The sequence below is a fragment of the Astatotilapia calliptera genome, chromosome 16 (assembly GCF_964374335.1).
Source record: "Astatotilapia calliptera chromosome 16, fAstCal68.1, whole genome shotgun sequence".
NCBI lineage: Eukaryota > Metazoa > Chordata > Actinopteri > Cichliformes > Cichlidae > Astatotilapia > Astatotilapia calliptera.
The window spans coordinates 1,407,237-1,426,817 of record NC_137437.1 but is presented as its reverse complement, the minus strand read 5'-3'; the positions used below and the strand labels follow the sequence as shown (position 1 = coordinate 1,426,817).

Here is a 19,581-nt window from a genome sequence, read left to right as displayed (position 1 = left end):
GTAAACACTGGTTTGTTGTTTAAACCCTCTGGTTAAGGTTAATATGGGCATGTGCAGTGAATATCAGCGCTATGTGGCCAGAAGTGTGATAATATAACTTATTTTGTGTAATAAACGACTGCAAGGATAGATGATTACAACAAATACATGACTAATACATAAAAGTAATACATAGATGAATAATGATGATGAGTTAAGATGCGTAATCATGGGAACAAGCGGGTTTACAAACAGGAGCAGCTGATTAGCATTAGAAAAGCTGAAATAATATTTCAACTGAAGCCAATTGTACTAAATGCACTAAATGTGCACTGTTACAAGAATGATTTTGTTCTATTGTTTTCTATTAATTTATATAATTTTAAGTTAAGCAGGACAGAGTTCTTTTAAAGAAAGATTTACTTATATTCTCAAAAGTTAAGCATGACAGGCTTCTGTTTAAGAAAGAGACCTGTTTTACTGTGTTAATGTTGTCATTTTGAGCTAAAAATAAATGGCTAAATGATCATTTGTTTCACATGTGGTCATATCACAAAGAATATGCATCTGCTTAAATCAAATTCAAGTCAAATGGTTAAAAAATAATTTCACACACAAAAAAAAGAGCTACCACACTGGGAAGGGTGAAGACAACTGGGTCGCCCGGCCCTGGCCACGAGGTGTCCCTTATTTATTTTTCAGGGAGTTGGCAACCCTAGTTAGAGCTCCAGCACGCACTCAAAGTATCACTATCACTGAGAACAGACGAGCATGTGCAGATGAATATGTCAGTCAGCTGGCGAGCACATGGGGATGCAGCTAAATGTCTGCTCTTTGTTTGCTTTCACTCACACTGCAGAGAGGAAAAAGCTTTCAGTGACAAACTGTTAGTGTGACTTTGTTTCCCTGAACGTCTGCAGCACACGTTAGTGTGACTTATACAGCAATAGAGACACAATGGAAGCGCGGCAACATTAAATAATCGGGAATGATCCTGTCAGATGCAACAGCACTGCATTTAAACTGTTTCCACATGACAAAACTTTGAATATGCAGTGCTTGAAAATCTGCTTCAAAAAGCTCGCACTCCCACGCAGAGCGAGATGAAGCTGAAACCACGCCTGCAGAAACAGCCAAACCACGGCTCGCTGTAAGAAACCAGCAGCATCTTTGAAGCGAACAGGTTAACATTCCAGACAGGACGGAGCAGCGTAAATTGTACTCTGTGATTAGGCATATTTGCAGCCAGGCTTTTCATCTCTGTTCCCACAGAATGTATATTCAATTTGTTTCTTTGTACTGCATCCATATGCTTGTTTTCACAGCCTGCTCCTCTGCTATTTGTGCTGGCTGTTGATGGGTTTTTGTTGTGATTGTGTCTGCTCTCTTCTCTGCTCACAGACTGCATGAGATAATTTGTTCTAATGCATTTGAAATGTTCTTGGAGCTGGAGTCAGGACAGGTATTAATTGCCTTCTGCATTACTTGCATTTGCTATCGGTTCCCTGTAATGGAATAACCTCGACGGTGATCGATCATCTGTTTGTTAGAATCAACATCATTCAATTAAATGAATTACGCAGCCTGCACGGTTGTTTCCAAGGACTCACCTTGGTTGCAGGTGGTTCCTCCGTAGGCAGACTGTGAGCAGTCACAGATGTAGCCGTTGCTTTTCTCCACGCACCTCCCTCGGTTGTGGCAGAGGCTGCTGGATCCGGTGCAGTAGCCGGGACAGCCGGCGCTCACTCCCGGCGTCATCTTGGCCCTCTCCTCCAGATCGAAGCTGACACCATTGACGGTCAGAGACCTGATGCAGCCCAGGAAGCCTCTCTGCTGGGACGCCGTTCCTCCTGAGACACACATTTAGGATGCACAGGTGATGTGGTGGTATAACGCCCTGCGGCAACTTTAAAATCAGGGTTCGTTTAAAACTGAATGTTAAATCCACGAAGTCGCCAGTGAGCTACGCAGCGATGAAGTCAAGATGAGCTTGTGTTTTAGCCACACGCTAAAGAAGTTTCAGAAAGCAGAAAAAATGGCCTTTGAAAGAGCTCGGCTGTCCTGAGCTACGTGGATATGCTAGGTCGCTACACGCAGAGGTGGACGCAAACCTTAAAGGGGTCACTGTTGCATGTTTAGAGGTGCTGTGCGCGTTCAGGAAACATCACCAAACTGATATATAAATGTATAATTTGATAGACGAGGTGTTGTGGGCGAAACAGGACAGAAGAAATATGACTCGTGACAAATTTCTCCTTTCTGAAGGTGGAAGACGGATGACTTGAGATTGAAAATAATTTATCTGAGAAATAAAAATACAAATGTGTGAATATAATCTCCTTTCATGATCCCCCGAGGCTGACAGATGATACTTGTTAAATCCTGTATTGTTCCACATCGACTGAGGCTCTGCCTATATTTATATATATAGCAGGCATTCGTAATGAGCTGCCTCAGGTGAAATCTCTGGTGAAATAAGGCATGTTTGTGATGGTGGGAGCTGTGTTAGCTTTTGTGCACATGCTGACATTGTGGGGCTCTGTGTGTTTGGCACTGGGCTGACCGGAGGATTCAAACCTTAAACTGGCAACAGTGTAACTGTTACGCTTCTTGGTTACACGTGCCAGCTCAGCAGTGAGCAGCAGCATCTGAAATAAACACAATTTTAGAAGCTGCCAAGTCTCTTACAGGCATTTTGTTTTCATTCAGTTTAATAAAAGTGTAATCTGAACATGATGACATAAAAGTAGAACCAGTATGTAAAGTACAGCCTGTGTGGAGGACAAACGTTCAGCGAGTTTAGCACACGACTGAAAAACAGAGCAACAACATTTGAGTGAATGGACTCGATGCTTTAACAAACACGTGTCGAGTATCAGGTTCATGTAAATACTCTCCTCCCTCTAAGCCTTCATTTTCCATTTTTCTATCTGTGTGTGAAACTTTTCATTGGGAACATAAATTTGACATGTTTGAACCTTGAAGGCAACACTGCGCAAACATCTACCTGTAAAGCTGCTGAATGGATAAAATAATGGAAAAGAGCGATTGCATGGACAGTGTGATATAAACTCATCTTTGTATCAGCGATTAAAAACGTCCATCCTGGCAAAATGTAAAGTCCAAATATCCACAGTTGGATTTTCAGCTTTGAAGCTGAAACTTAGGCGCACGTGTTTTATGCAGAGCACAGCCACAGCCACACTTTACAGGAACAACTAAAGAGTGATTCTCAGCTTCATCTTCAGCTTCAGGTCTTTGCATTGTGAGCGAGCTGTGAGCCAACTCTGGGCCAAACTTTAGAAAGTGTTTCCAGTCGAGCTTTGGGGATTTTGCAAGGTCCATGAACTCAAAGTCTGCACATCAGTCCTTTTCCACGACGTGCAGCGGAAGCTCACAGATGTTCCTGCGAGGCCGTGAAACAGAGAATCACACGTTGTGTCTTTATAATTACACACACACTGTCTTTATATTTACAAAGCTTCTAATCAAGGCTGTTATTTTTGTCTGGAAACATCAAAGCTGCTGTTTTTAATATTCATTCTAATATTGTCTCTGTGAAGTGTTGTTATCTCCTCCCACAAGAGCAGGAAACGACATTTCAGACACAGTCACATGTTAGCATGAGACCAAACTCAACATCACTTCTGTGCTTTATGAAAATTAAATCTTCAAAAGATAATGTTTTTCTGGTGAGATCCACCGAAGATCGATTGTCCTCTCACTAACAAATGATTTCAGAAGGTGAACGATCCATTAGGTGAGGAAAAAACAGAATTTAATGGGATCTCTCTTTATTATTAAGCAGAGAGATTAAAATGTCAGCGTGTGAACGGCTGCTGCAGAAATATGAGCGGAAGAGAGCAGACACGCTCGCTGACCAAGACCAATCATGAAAAAACAATAAAATACATTTGAAATTGGCTTAACAGCAGAGCAATGCAGATCTTAATATAACACTCCGATGATGTATGTGTATTTAAAGAGCTTTTGTTGCTGTAACTACATTTCCTCTCCATCCTGGCTGTGAGCAGATAAATCCTTCCTGTGACTGTCAGAGTGGACATCGAGAGGAAACAGCGACGCTGCTGTCAGACGACCCCCCCCCCCCCTCCCCCCGCCGAGCTTCATGTTCACTTCAGCTCGATTCAGCTTCATGAAGTTTGGGCCTAAAGCTGTAACGATCCACAGGGTGCAGGCCCAAGTACAGGACACGAGACACAGAGCGAAATGCAAACACATCTGTCTGACTCAGGGGAGAAAAATGGCAAGGAGCTGATTTGCAAGGATGAAATCCTTTTTGCAAAGATTTCACAAGGAAACACAAGGAAAGCTCAATGCCAGGCACTGCTAAGAGAAAGTGGAACGTGACAAAGGGAACTGAGGGAGCATCTGCTGGGGCAACAATGATTCATTGATGGCAGCAGGGGGCAAAAAATCAAAGAATTTACAGAAAAGCAAAAACAAGTGACAGCAAGTGGATCATTTTCACAATAATGCAAAAAGAAGTTAAAGATAAGATTGTGTCATTGCACAGTCAGACTAGAGTCCAGACATCCATCAAAAATGGTGGAGGGCCATGTCTGCAGCTGTGAGCAGCAGAGCCTGTAGGTGACCACTCGAGAGTGACAAAGATGGATTTCCAGGTAGCGGAAAGGCTGAGCACCTGAGCTGTGACAACAAGGAGCGACTTGGAAAAACTCTGTGAACTGAACGAACTGGCAAGGAAACGGCTAGAACGACACTTCAAGCAGAGCAAGTCTGCCAGAGATCAGTAATATCTTCCCCACTCGCTGTCTGAGGAGGGTGCACAGTATCCTGCGGGACCAACATCACCCTGCGCGCCACCTTTTCCACCTGCTGCCCTCAGGGAGAAGGTACAGGTCTATACAGGCCAGAACATCCAGACTGGCCAACAGCCTGTATCCACAGGCTGTGAGGCTCCTGAACTCTCTGCCCCCCTCTCACGGACAATAACCATATCCAACTTCTTAATAGCAATGAACTGGTCTGCATTGGTGCATCATATCTTTATTCTCTTCCCCCTCCTGCCCCCCCCCCCTCTTTCTTAAATAGATAACTATCATATCTGATATCATATCTCACAGTACAATAATATTGAATGGGTTGCATTGTTGTATTTTGTCATGTTTCTCAGGTCTTTGTCTGAATTTCTACGAACATTATTGCTAAGGATTGTCTTATTGCATTGGAGTCACACTGGGTTAAATATGTACACTTGGGTTTTAAGGGGTATTTATTATTTTCTTCTTTTTTTGGGTTGTATGGAAGCCCCAAACGCAATTTCATTGTTCTTGACAATGACAATAAATAAATAAATACTAAAATACTAATACAAGATGCACTGGGAGCGAAGGTGGAGGCAGAGTATGTACACAATAAAACAGGAAGTTAACAGAAACCCCAAACCATGATGATAACAAGCAACATGGACGATAACGACACAAGAGCAAGTCTAGCAACAGTTTTAGAGAAATAAATAAATGAGCAGATATAAAACACATTTATCCAAAAGTCTGTTTAATTACAAATATATTTGTAATATTCAAAAAAGCTCAGCAGCTACTAGCTGTGCTTGCACACGCTCAGTATCAGCAACAGCACACAAGCATCAAAGAGAACATCACCATCACACCACCGTGCTGCCAGGCTGCAGCCCTGGAGACGGGGTGAAGACTACCAGTGTCACCAACACTCAGCCCAGTCGGGTCAAAGTAAAAGATCAAACTAACAGGATGAATGCAGCGTTTACTGTGGGCATCAGAGGCAGCTCCGCCCTCTCTGTCCTAATCCCCTCACACAGTGAAGCACTGATATGCACACTTCATATACAAGCTGAAGTGATTCTTCAGTTAGCGAAAAGCTAGATTATTGGCAAAAGTTCACATCTGTGAGCTCAGAAAATAGAAATGACATCTGAGTATTTCACAGCAGGAACGACATGCTTTTATCACACTTGTCTCATAACGATGCAACTTGCTGTCTGACAGCATGTCGTGCCTTCAACAGCCAGAGACGATATCTGTTGCCACGTCGCAGTAACATGATTTGCTGCCACTAAACCAGGTTTCCCACCTTTCCAGCTGCACTTGTAGAACAGCCAGCAGGAGTAATCTCCCCTCCAGGATTTCTGCAGGATTTGAAAAATCCTAAATCAATGCTTTTTAAGACATTTAAGACCTCAAGAAATAAAAATGAACAGTGACTAAATGAATTCAGGCTTATTGCTAAGCTCAGGTCAGAGGTGCAAAGCTCCAGTGCTCGAGGGCCGGCGTCCCTGCTGCAACACACCTGAATAACATTAGCAAGCCTTGACTGCACGCTGAGGAGGCAGTCCAGCCATGTGACTCCTGTTACAGCAGCTCATGAGTGAATGCACAGTGCAACACAAGTACTTTCTTAAGATTTATTGAGATTTACTGGAGCAGGGTAAAAATATAAAGTCAAACTTCCCTTTCTCTTGTTTTTCCATCTCCCAGAGTTCTCCTAGTTTGCTGTTCATCCCAGAAAATCCCATCTTTATACAGAACCTGCTTACGGACCAGTTATTCCATGTTGATATTAGCAAAGCATTAAAACAAGCAAAACAAGTGACACGAAGCCTCTGACGGCAGCGTTGTTCTATGAAACAGGAAGGTGTGGACGTTTCCTCTCAGGCTCTGTGAATAACGATATGCCCAAAGTTTGACCAGCGAGAGCCAAAAATGACTTCGTACCACAGCTTTACCTGAACCTGCTGACCTGAAACCTCAGGGGTCACTGCTGCAGGCTGACTGGATAACTGCATGTGTGAGAAGTTAACATGTATTCATAATAGAGCACCCAGGGAGAGCATTTCTCTACAAAGGCATGTTTACATGTTTCTGCACTGCCTGTTTAAAAGTCCTTTAATGCAGACCTGAGTAGTGGAGTGGGTGTGATCTCAGCCTACCTACGAACAGCTGGCTGCTGAGCCGTAAGCGGAGGTGTCCGTCAGCCGGAGCCTCCAGGAAGCGGAGGGGGAGCTGGTCGACCTGCACGGAGGCCTCCTTGGCGTTGCGCTCCGCCCTCACGTAGTGCCACTGCCTGTCATTCAGAGGGACGTGGGACTTCACGGACAGGACCGCCGGACCGTTTCCCACGTCGAAGGAGAAAGTCACCACTGAGGGAGCTGGGAGCCACACACACACACACGCACACACGCACACACGCACACACACACACACACACGCACACACGCACACATACACACACACACGCACACACACACACGCACACACACACACACACGCACACACACACACACACACGCACACACACACACACACACACACACACACACACACACACACACACACACGCACACACACGCACACACACACACCATTCAGGTCAGACTGAATGCGATATTAGGTTTTTATGTTCTTCTCTATCCTGCCTTTCTGATGCAATCTGATACAATGCTGCTGGGAGAACCTGATGACCTGCATAGATTTATGAGCGGCTCAGCTGACAGCTCGTCAATATTTCACAGTGTCTCTGATGCTGCATTCATACATAATGGCTCCAAATATCCTCACCATTCCTCCAGATAGGATGTGAACGCAACACACTGCAATCAACAACCTTACCTTTAGCTAATGACACAGCGCTGTGGAACTGCATGTGATGGCTGCATATGCACTGCGTACTAAGATGAACTAATATTCTGATTTTCTTAAATTTTCCACAGTCAGTCTGATTCATTCCTGCTTCGGTGAACACATCAGGCGTCACTGCACAGGCCACGAAGAGCGACTTTGTGACAGCATGACATTACTGGTGCGTGTGTCATTAGGGTTACATCATTCAGTGGAGTCCTCACACGCTGCTTCTCTGGGAAATTAGACTGTCAGCAGGAGCTAGCATGTCCACCTGAGACTGATCAGCAGGCTTTAGGAGGCGCTCTGTGCTAATACGTGGGTACAACACTGTCGTAATCACAGACTGATTAGTAACCAGGGTGGTTTATAAACAATACCACCATGGTCATGTCATGTTAACAAGTTGTTAATTTCACTAATTAAATCCATTTCTAAATCATCAGCAGTTTCAGACATTGCTGCTGTTTCTATAGTTTGTCTTCAAAATGATCTACTTACCCCGGCTACGCTTATTAGCACAAACGAGGTGTTAGCGCTGTATTTATGGATGCAGACTGCTAATCAAACTATTCCAATAATGAGTTTTCCACTTGTGGTTTTGGTCACATTTATTCGTTTTATTAAATATCTGTTACGTCTTAAAAAGCAAACACGGCCTCTCCTGAACCCTGCAGCCACGTTTGGCCCGCTTGGATCAGCTCGTTACGTAGCGCCTGCATGTACACGGTGCTTTTGTAGTCTTACGGCTCAGAGTCACATTTTAACCGTACACTCGTGCTGCACTTTACTCCACACACAGTCCATATGATGACACAGTGAGGCCTACACGTGTCATCACAGTGCTCTGCTCTGATAGCAACCTGCAGGCTGCACGTTATGCTTTAAGCAGGTGTCGTTAAAAACAGTGTTATTTTCATCATCACAGAGAAGACATTCATAACAGCTATGCACACACACGTGTGTGTATGTACATGCACTCATGTCCATGTGCGAACCCTCTGATTTATTCCACTGTCTAAATGTTGTTTTATTACCAGAATCAGATCAAACACACGGCAGCAGCTTAAACATAACCTTAAGCTAATGTTTCCCAGTTATGACTGAACTGCTCTTGTTTGTAGTTTGTGTGTATTGCACGTCTCATACTGTAGACACAACGTGCACTCACAGCTAAGCTCGACTCTGATGAAGTCCTTGAGGCCCTGGTTCTCCAGGAACACTCCAGAAGGAGCGCTGGTCTTGAAGTAAAAGGAGATGTCAGACGCCAGCTCTGCCTGTAGGGTGGGGAAGTACAGGTACGACGACTCCTGGTAGAAAGAGGCTGCGTTCCATATCGACCCTGGAAGGACAGGAGGAAGCGAAAAGAACGTAAAGATGACGAAGTGAAGGGAGGAGGCGGTGAGCGGAGAAGCTGTGTCACGCTGCATCTCGAGGACATTTTTGTTCATCAGTGTAAAACCTGTGACTTTTGCAGAGTCTTATTTCCACCAGCAGGTTTTCAGTCCAATGCAGCACATAAAACTCAATAACTCTTGTTAGGAGAGTTCATTGCCATGTGATGCTGAGATCAAATACTGAGATCAAAAATTCCTGTGAAAGAAAATCAGTCTTTTACAAGATACTTTGGTTCTGCAGAGAAGATCGAAAAGCAAATAATCCAAGACATCGGTGAACGTGCAGCAACCGTACGTGGCACACAATAGGTGACATCACAGGGTCTGAAACACTGTAGCTATCCTCTAAATAATTTATACATTACATGCATTATACATCATCAGCCAGACGGTTGATGTGTTTAAGAAGCTTTGATAGCTGCTATTACACTTAAAATAGACTTATTTGGGGGCGGGGGATGGGGGAAGCTGGCACGCAGCAGCACAAAATCAAACCCCAGCCCTCTGCAACACCTGCAGATATTTACTGGAAGCGAACTGAAATCTCTGTGATCCTGCCTGCACCACAGATGAGGCTTTAACTCTCGATCCAGCGACAAACATAAAAGCACAAGTCGCAAAGACATTGTGTGAACATTTTGTGTCTCTAATCAGCCTCCATCTGCAGCCAAATCTGGAACAGTAGCTTCAACAGTGAGGTGATCACCTACTGTCTCCATAACAACGCAGAGGGCCGATGTGGTAGACAGCCTGCGAGCCCATTCTGTCGGTGTCTCCGATCACTATCTGGCTCACTGGTAGGTGGTCTTTGTAGGAGAGGACTCCTGTGTCATTAGCCCTGTGACAGAACAGAGAAAAGAACCGAATAAATAGTAATACACCAATCCTCAGGGGCCCGATTCTTTCGTGGGGGTCCAGATAAAGGCTGACTTTCAGCTCCGTTAGCACAGAGCGCGCGGTAAACACCCCATAAAGGGAACCATCTATCACAGAGCACACATTTGCCTGTGAAAACATGGAGCTGCAAGCAGGAAGGCTTTGGAGTGGATTAACGCAGCATAAACAAAGCCATTGAGAATGTTTAAACTCCAGCACAGCCTTTGTTTCTTCATTCATGGCTCAGAAACGATGATGAGTTTAATCAAAAGTGAAATATTATGTATGAGCTGTAATTAATCATTTTGGATTAAACTGTGCTATATGTCAAAGGCATTTTCACACAATCCCAAACAGATAATGAGCGGCAGAAATCGGAGTGTGAAAATGACATTGAACACTGTATGATCTACTCGCTTCATTTTTAGCAGACAAATTTCGACAAAATCCTGGAACCTGAGCTGCTCGTGGTGGTAGCGTTCCCTCTGGGAGGAGCACAACGGCGACTCGTTAGTCACATGGTCTGTCTCACAGTTCATGGATAAACCATCCATTTGTCATTATTTCATGTGTCCTTCTGTTTCCTACACACAGCTGTGGTCTCACATCAGTGTGGATCAGATTATCACTGCCTCCTACAAAAAAGTAGGTTCTTTGTAAAACGCGGATGTGTGACATCAGCTAAAGAGACGACATGTCCAATGTTTTAAACACAAACAAGCTGAGAAACGTGCAATAAGAAAATAAATGTGTGTGATGGAGAGGCTGCCAGGTACAAAGACGGGCAGCTTCCACAAGAAAGGTGTTCCTGACTGAAAACACACACACACCCTGTCCAGCTGTAGTGAGGGGTCTGGGAGTCGACTGGCCCGTCTGCAGTCAACAAAGAAGCTGCAGTAAGTCCTTTATCAGAAAACCAGGGAGGCTCGAGAAGCTTTCAAAGGCAGAGCAGTGTGTGCAGCACATCCGGTGATGATGCAAATGATGTAAAGATGAAACAGAAGGTCTCGCTTCCTAAATCTAGAACGCTGCACTGGACTCTTTTACATCAACGTGAGGTTTAAATGATTTATCATCATTTTTGATTGTGTTCGCTTTAACCTTTGGTAGCTGTTTAAATCTTTTTGCAGTAGCAGTTTTATAATTCACCTACAGGATACAGAATAGTGTTCATGACGTGAATAAAAGCAGCCATGTGTGCGCTGTCTGTACCATGTGTCTGTGTCAGCATCACAGTTGCAGAAGTAGTTCATATCAATGCAGTTCTCCTCCAGGCTGCAGGAGCACTGCTGAACTCCAGGCAGGAAGCCTCCCCAGTAGCTCCTCTTTTCTCCTTCCCGGTCCAGCCACCACGAAAGCGGACTGCCATCTGCAACCAAACCACAGTCAGCACGCCGCTGCAAAGGACTCACACAGTACAGCAAATATAAGTAAAACCACTGGCTTTAAAAAACAACATGAAACCCAAAGACAGTTTCTTTCTTTTAATTTACAACAACACCATCGAAAAGAAGTATGAAATAAAATATTATTATTATTGTTTCTTTTAAATGCTGTGATGTGATAAACAGTGAAATGACGCCACACTACCTGAAACCAAAAACATAACTAAAGGGTTAAACAGCTTCAATCAGTGTGACCCTGCTCTGCACAGAGGCCAGCTGGCATGGAGAAGCCCATTAAGCCACATGTCACAATGCATAATCAGTGTTACATGCTGGGGGGCTCTCATCCTGCAGCATTATAGGCAAAGATTTATGTATGGATACATGTCACAGCAGTGAGCAGTGGGGTCAGAGGCCGGAAGCATCCCTGTGAAACTCACTTTAACATCATCCATCACTTTGGCAAAACTGGTGACACAAATGTTAATTGTATGCATAAGTGAGGAGCTACAGGAACAATGAGTATGCACCAACATTTGCATTACAAAGGATGGGAATAATCCACATCTTTATCCTGTTTATTCATCGCTGTCCGCTGCACATTTTAAAATAGTCCTGAGACATCAAACAGGAACACAAACCACAACAGGCTACAATCAATACATCCTGCAGGAGAGGTCTCTCTAATCACATCCTTTAACTGGCTGAATACTGACAGGAAAAATGTGTTTCCTGTCTCCTTCACAGAAATGACTGTTGTGATACATCGTTGCCCAATGTATCACATGCATGTATCAATGTATCACATGTATGTATCAATGTATCACATGCATGTATCAATGTATCACATGCATGTATCAATGTATCACATGCATGTATCAATGTATCACATGCATGTATCAATGTATCACATGCATGTATCAATGTATCACATGTATGTATCAATGTATCACATTCACATGTATGTATCAATGTATCACATGCATGTATCAATGTATCACATGCATGTATCAATGTATCACATGTATGTATCAATGTATCACATTCACATGCATGTATCAATGTATCACATGCATGTATCAATGTATCACATGTATGTATCAATGTATCACATTCACATGCATGTATCAATGTATCACATGTATGTATCAATGTATCACATTCACATGCATGTATCAATGTATCACATGCATGTATCAATGTATGACATGCATGTATCAATGTATCACATGTATGTATCACATGTATGTATCAATGTATCACATTTATGTATCAATGTATCACATTCACATGTATGTATCAATGTATCACATGTATGTATCAATGTATCACATTCACATGTATGTATCAATGTATCACATGCATGTATCAATGTATCACATTCACATGTATGTATCAATGTATCACATTCACATGTATGTATCAATGTATCACATGTATGTATCAATGTATCACATTCACATGTATGTATCAATGTATCACATTCACATGCATGTATCAATGTATCACATGCATGTATCAATGTATCACATTCACATGTATGTATCAATGTATCACATTCACATGTATGTATCAATGTATCACATGTATGTATCAATGTATCACATTCACATGTATGTATCAATGTATCACATGCATGTATCAATGTATCACATGCATGTATCAATGTATCACATGTATGTATCAATGTATCACATTCACATGCATGTATCAATGTATCACATGCATGTATCAATGTATCACATTCACATGTATGTATCAATGTATCACATTCACATGTATGTATCAATGTATCACATGTATGTATCAATGTATCACATTCACATGCATGTATGAATGTATCACATGCATGTATGAATGTATCACATGCATGTATCAATGTATCACATGCATGTATCAATGTATCACATTCACATGTATGTATCAATGTATCACATTCACATGTATGTATCAATGTATCACATGTATGTATCAATGTATCACATGTATGTATCAATGTATCACATTCACATGTATGTATCAATGTATCACATGCATGTATCAATGTATCACATGCATGTATCAATGTATCACATGTATGTATCAATGTATCACATTCACATGTATGTATCAATGTATCACATGCATGTATCAATGTATCACATGTATGTATCAATGTATCACATGCATGTATCAATGTATCACATGCATGTATCAATGTATCACATGTATGTATCAATGTATCACATTCACATGCATGTATCAATGTATCACATGCATGTATCAATGTATCACATGTATGTATCAATGTATCACATTCACATGCATGTATCAATGTATCACATGCATGTATCAATGTATCACATGCATGTATCAATGTATCACATTTATGTATCAATGTATCACATTCACATGCATGTATCAATGTATCACATGTATGTATCAATGTATCACATTCACATGCATGTATCAATGTATCACATGTATGTATCAATGTATCACATGTATGTATCAATGTATCACATTCACATGTATGTATCAATGTATCACATGTATGTATCAATGTATCACATTCACATGCATGTATCAATGTATCACATGTATGTATCAATGTATCACATGTATGTATCAATGTATCACATTCACATGTATGTATCAATGTATCACATGTATGTATCAATGTATCACATGCATGTATCAATGTATCACATTCACATGTATGTATCAATGTATCACATTCACATGTATGTATCAATGTATCACATGTATGTATCAATGTATCACATTCACATGTATGTATCAATGTATCACATTCACATGCATGTATCAATGTATCACATGCATGTATCAATGTATCACATTCACATGTATGTATCAATGTATCACATTCACATGTATGTATCAATGTATCACATGTATGTATCAATGTATCACATTCACATGTATGTATCAATGTATCACATGCATGTATCAATGTATCACATGCATGTATCAATGTATCACATGTATGTATCAATGTATCACATTCACATGCATGTATCAATGTATCACATGCATGTATCAATGTATCACATTCACATGTATGTATCAATGTATCACATGCATGTATCAATGTATCACATGTATGTATCAATGTATCACATGCATGTATCAATGTATCACATGCATGTATCAATGTATCACATGTATGTATCAATGTATCACATTCACATGCATGTATCAATGTATCACATGCATGTATCAATGTATCACATGTATGTATCAATGTATCACATTCACATGCATGTATCAATGTATCACATGCATGTATCAATGTATCACATGCATGTATCAATGTATCACATTTATGTATCAATGTATCACATTCACATGCATGTATCAATGTATCACATGTATGTATCAATGTATCACATTCACATGCATGTATCAATGTATCACATGTATGTATCAATGTATCACATGTATGTATCAATGTATCACATTCACATGTATGTATCAATGTATCACATGTATGTATCAATGTATCACATTCACATGTATGTATCAATGTATCACATGTATGTATCAATGTATCACATTCACATGCATGTATCAATGTATCACATGCATGTATCAATGTATCACATGTATGTATCAATGTATCACATTCACATGCATGTATCAATGTATCACATGCATGTATCAATGTATCACATGCATGTATCAATGTATCACATGTATGTATCACATGTATGTATCAATGTATCACATGTATGTATCAATGTATCACATTCACATGTATGTATCAATGTATCACATGCATGTATCAATGTATCACATGTATGTATCAATGTATCACATGTATGTATCAATGTATCACATGCATGTATCAATGTATCACATGTATGTATCAATGTATCACATTCGCATGTATCAACGTATCACATGCATGTATCAACGTATCACATGCATGTATCAATGTATCACATGTATGTATCAATGTATCACATGCATGTATCAATGTATCACATGCATGTATCAATGTATCACATGTATGTATCAATGTATCACATGCATGTATCAATGTATCACATGCATGTATCAATGTATCACATGTATGTATCAATGTATCACATGCATGTATCAATGTATCACATGCATGTATCAATGTATCACATGCATGTATCAATGTATCACATGCATGTATCAATGTATCACATGTATGTATCAATGTATCACATGCATGTATCCACGTATCACATGCATGTATCAATGTATCACATGCATGTATCAATGTATCACATGTATGTATCAATGTATCACATGCATGTATCAATGTATCACATGCATGTATCAATGTATCACATGCATGTATCAATGTATCACATGTATGTATCAATGTATCACATGTATGTATCAATGTATCACATGCATGTATCCACGTATCACATGCATGTATCAATGTATCACATGTATGTATCAATGTATCACATGCATGTATCAATGTATCACATGTATGTATCAATGTATCACATGCATGTATCAATGTATCACATGCATGTATCAATGTATCACATGTATGTATCAATGTATCACATTCACATGTATGTATCAATGTATCACATGTATGTATCAATGTATCACATTCATGTATCAATGTATCACATGTATGTATCAATGTATCACATGCATGTATCAATGTATCACATGCATGTATCAATGTATCACATGCATGTATCAATGTATCACATGTATGTATCAATGTATCACATGTATGTATCAATGTATCACATTCATGTATCAATGTATCACATGCATGTATCAATGTATCACATGCATGTATCAATGTATCACATGCATGTATCAATGTATCACATGTATGTATCAATGTATCACATGTATGTATCAATGTATCACATTCATGTATCAATGTATCACATGCATGTATCAATGTATCACATGCATGTATCAATGTATCACATGCATGTATCAATGTATCACATGTATGTATCAATGTATCACATTCATGTATCAATGTATCACATGCATGTATCAATGTATCACATGCATGTATCAATGTATCACATGCATGTATCAATGTATCACATGCATGTATCAATGTATCACATGTATGTATCAATGTATCACATGCATGTATCATTGTATCACATGTATGTATCAATGTATCACATTCACATGTATGTATCAATGTATCACATGTATGTATCAATGTATCACATTCATGTATCAATGTATCACATGTATGTATCAATGTATCACATGTATGTATCAATGTATCACATGCATGTATCAATGTATCACATGCATGTATCAATGTATCACATGCATGTATCAATGTATCACATGTATGTATCAATGTATCACATTCACATGTATGTATCAATGTATCACATGTATGTATCAATGTATCACATGTATGTATCAATGTATCACATTCACATGTATGTATCAATGTATCACATGCATGTATCAATGTATCACATGTATGTATCAATGTATCACATGTATGTATCAATGTATCACATTCATGTATCAATGTATCACATGCATGTATCAATGTATCACATGCATGTATCAATGTATCACATGTATGTATCAATGTATCACATGTATGTATCAATGTATCACATGCATGTATCAATGTATCACATGCATGTATCAATGTATCACATGCATGTATCAATGTATCACATGCATGTATCAATGTATCACATGCATGTATCCACGTATCACATGCATGTATCAATGTATCACATGCATGTATCAATGTATCACATGTATGTATCAATGTATCACATGCATGTATCAATGTATCACATGCATGTATCAATGTATCACATGCATGTATCAATGTATCACATGTATGTATCAATGTATCACATGTATGTATCAATGTATCACATGCATGTATCCACGTATCACATGCATGTATCAATGTATCACATGTATGTATCAATGTATCACATGCATGTATCAATGTATCACATGTATGTATCAATGTATCACATGCATGTATCAATGTATCACATGCATGTATCAATGTATCACATGCATGTATCAATGTATCACATGCATGTATCAATGTATCACATTCACATGTATGTATCAATGTATCACATGTATGTATCAATGTATCACATTCATGTATCAATGTATCACATGTATGTATCAATGTATCACATGCATGTATCAATGTATCACATGCATGTATCAATGTATCACATGCATGTATCAATGTATCACATGTATGTATCAATGTATCACATGTATGTATCAATGTATCACATTCATGTATCAATGTATCACATGCATGTATCAATGTATCACATGCATGTATCAATGTATCACATGCATGTATCAATGTATCACATGTATGTATCAATGTATCACATGTATGTATCAATGTATCACATTCATGTATCAATGTATCACATGCATGTATCAATGTATCACATGCATGTATCAATGTATCACATGCATGTATCAATGTATCACATGTATGTATCAATGTATCACATTCATGTATCAATGTATCACATGCATGTATCAATGTATCACATGCATGTATCAATGTATCACATGCATGTATCAATGTATCACATGCATGTATCAATGTATCACATGTATGTATCAATGTATCACATGCATGTATCATTGTATCACATGTATGTATCAATGTATCACATTCACATGTATGTATCAATGTATCACATGTATGTATCAATGTATCACATTCATGTATCAATGTATCACATGTATGTATCAATGTATCACATGTATGTATCAATGTATCACATGCATGTATCAATGTATCACATGCATGTATCAATGTATCACATGCATGTATCAATGTATCACATGTATGTATCAATGTATCACATTCACATGTATGTATCAATGTATCACATGTATGTATCAATGTATCACATGTATGTATCAATGTATCACATTCACATGTATGTATCAATGTATCACATGCATGTATCAATGTATCACATGTATGTATCAATGTATCACATGTATGTATCAATGTATCACATTCATGTATCAATGTATCACATGCATGTATCAATGTATCACATGCATGTATCAATGTATCACATGTATGTATCAATGTATCACATGTATGTATCAATGTATCACATGCATGTATCAATGTATCACATGCATGTATCAATGTATCACATGCATGTATCAATGTATCACATGCATGTATCAATGTATCACATGCATGTATCATTGTATCACATGTATGTATCAATGTATCACATTCACATGTATGTATCAATGTATCACATGCATGTATCAATGTATCACATTCATGTATCAATGTATCACATGCATGTATCAATGTATCACATGCATGTATCAATGTATCACATTCACATGTATGTATCAATGTATCACATTCACATGTATGTATCAATGTATCACATGTATGTATCAATGTATCACATTCACATGTATGTATCAATGTATCACATTCATGTATCAATGTATCACATGTATGTATCAATGTATCACATGCATGTATCAATGTATCACATGCATGTATCAATGTATCACATGCATGTATCAATGTATCACATGTATGTATCAATGTATCACATTCACATGTATGTATCAATGTATCACATGTATGTATCAATGTATCACATGTATGTATCAATGTATCACATTCACATGTATGTATCAATGTATCACATGTATGTATCAATGTATCACATGCATGTATCAACGTATCACATGTATAGAATAAATATAGAATAAAAATATATCATATCCAACATGATGCAGCAAAAGCAAATGTGGATTTTGTTATAAGGGTTAATAAACATCTCAGTTTGATCTTTTCTGATGCTTTGGCTCTGACAGGGTTAATATTCACAATCTTTGCACCCACACAGATGAGGGCTACTATTTAAGGGGGATGACAACTTTAAAGTGCACATGGTGGGAACTACTAGGAAATGTTGTGTGTCTGTGTGTGGGGTCAAACTGTGGGCTAAACACAAATAGCCCTACATTTAAATCAGCGTGTGAAGGTTTGTATGCAGTGCAGGGGCAGCATTCAGCTCATTAAATATACTCTGAGCTATAAATATGTGAGGGGGAGGGAATACATCAGTGCTCCTTCTTCCCACAGGACTTATTGTCCTGTAGTACAATAGGTCCCACAGGACAGGATTTTCCTTCTGTGTCATTTAGTCAAATTGAAATTTTGTATTGTTGCAATGGAAAATCAGGATTTGTGGTTTGAAAATGTTTATCTAACTTAACATGTCAGATAAATTTGTCCTTAAGTTAATATTGACTTCAAGTCAA

General features: G+C 39.3%; 1 protein-coding gene across 2 annotated transcripts in view; it reads right to left on the bottom strand.

The window, feature by feature from the left end:
• cntnap5a (contactin associated protein family member 5a) overlaps positions 1-19,581 on the bottom strand; it is a 148,400-nt gene that overhangs the window by 25,005 nt on the left and 103,814 nt on the right. For both annotated transcript variants that reach the window (XM_026145972.2, XM_026145974.2), the window contains exons 14-18: positions 11,105-11,261; positions 9,727-9,854; positions 8,791-8,961; positions 6,932-7,150; positions 1,590-1,829 (exon numbers count right to left, since the gene is read on the bottom strand). In XM_026145972.2, coding sequence (XP_026001757.1) covers positions 1,590-1,829; positions 6,932-7,150; positions 8,791-8,961; positions 9,727-9,854; positions 11,105-11,261 — 915 coding nt within the window. The remainder of the gene's footprint in view (positions 1-1,589; positions 1,830-6,931; positions 7,151-8,790; positions 8,962-9,726; positions 9,855-11,104; positions 11,262-19,581) is intronic.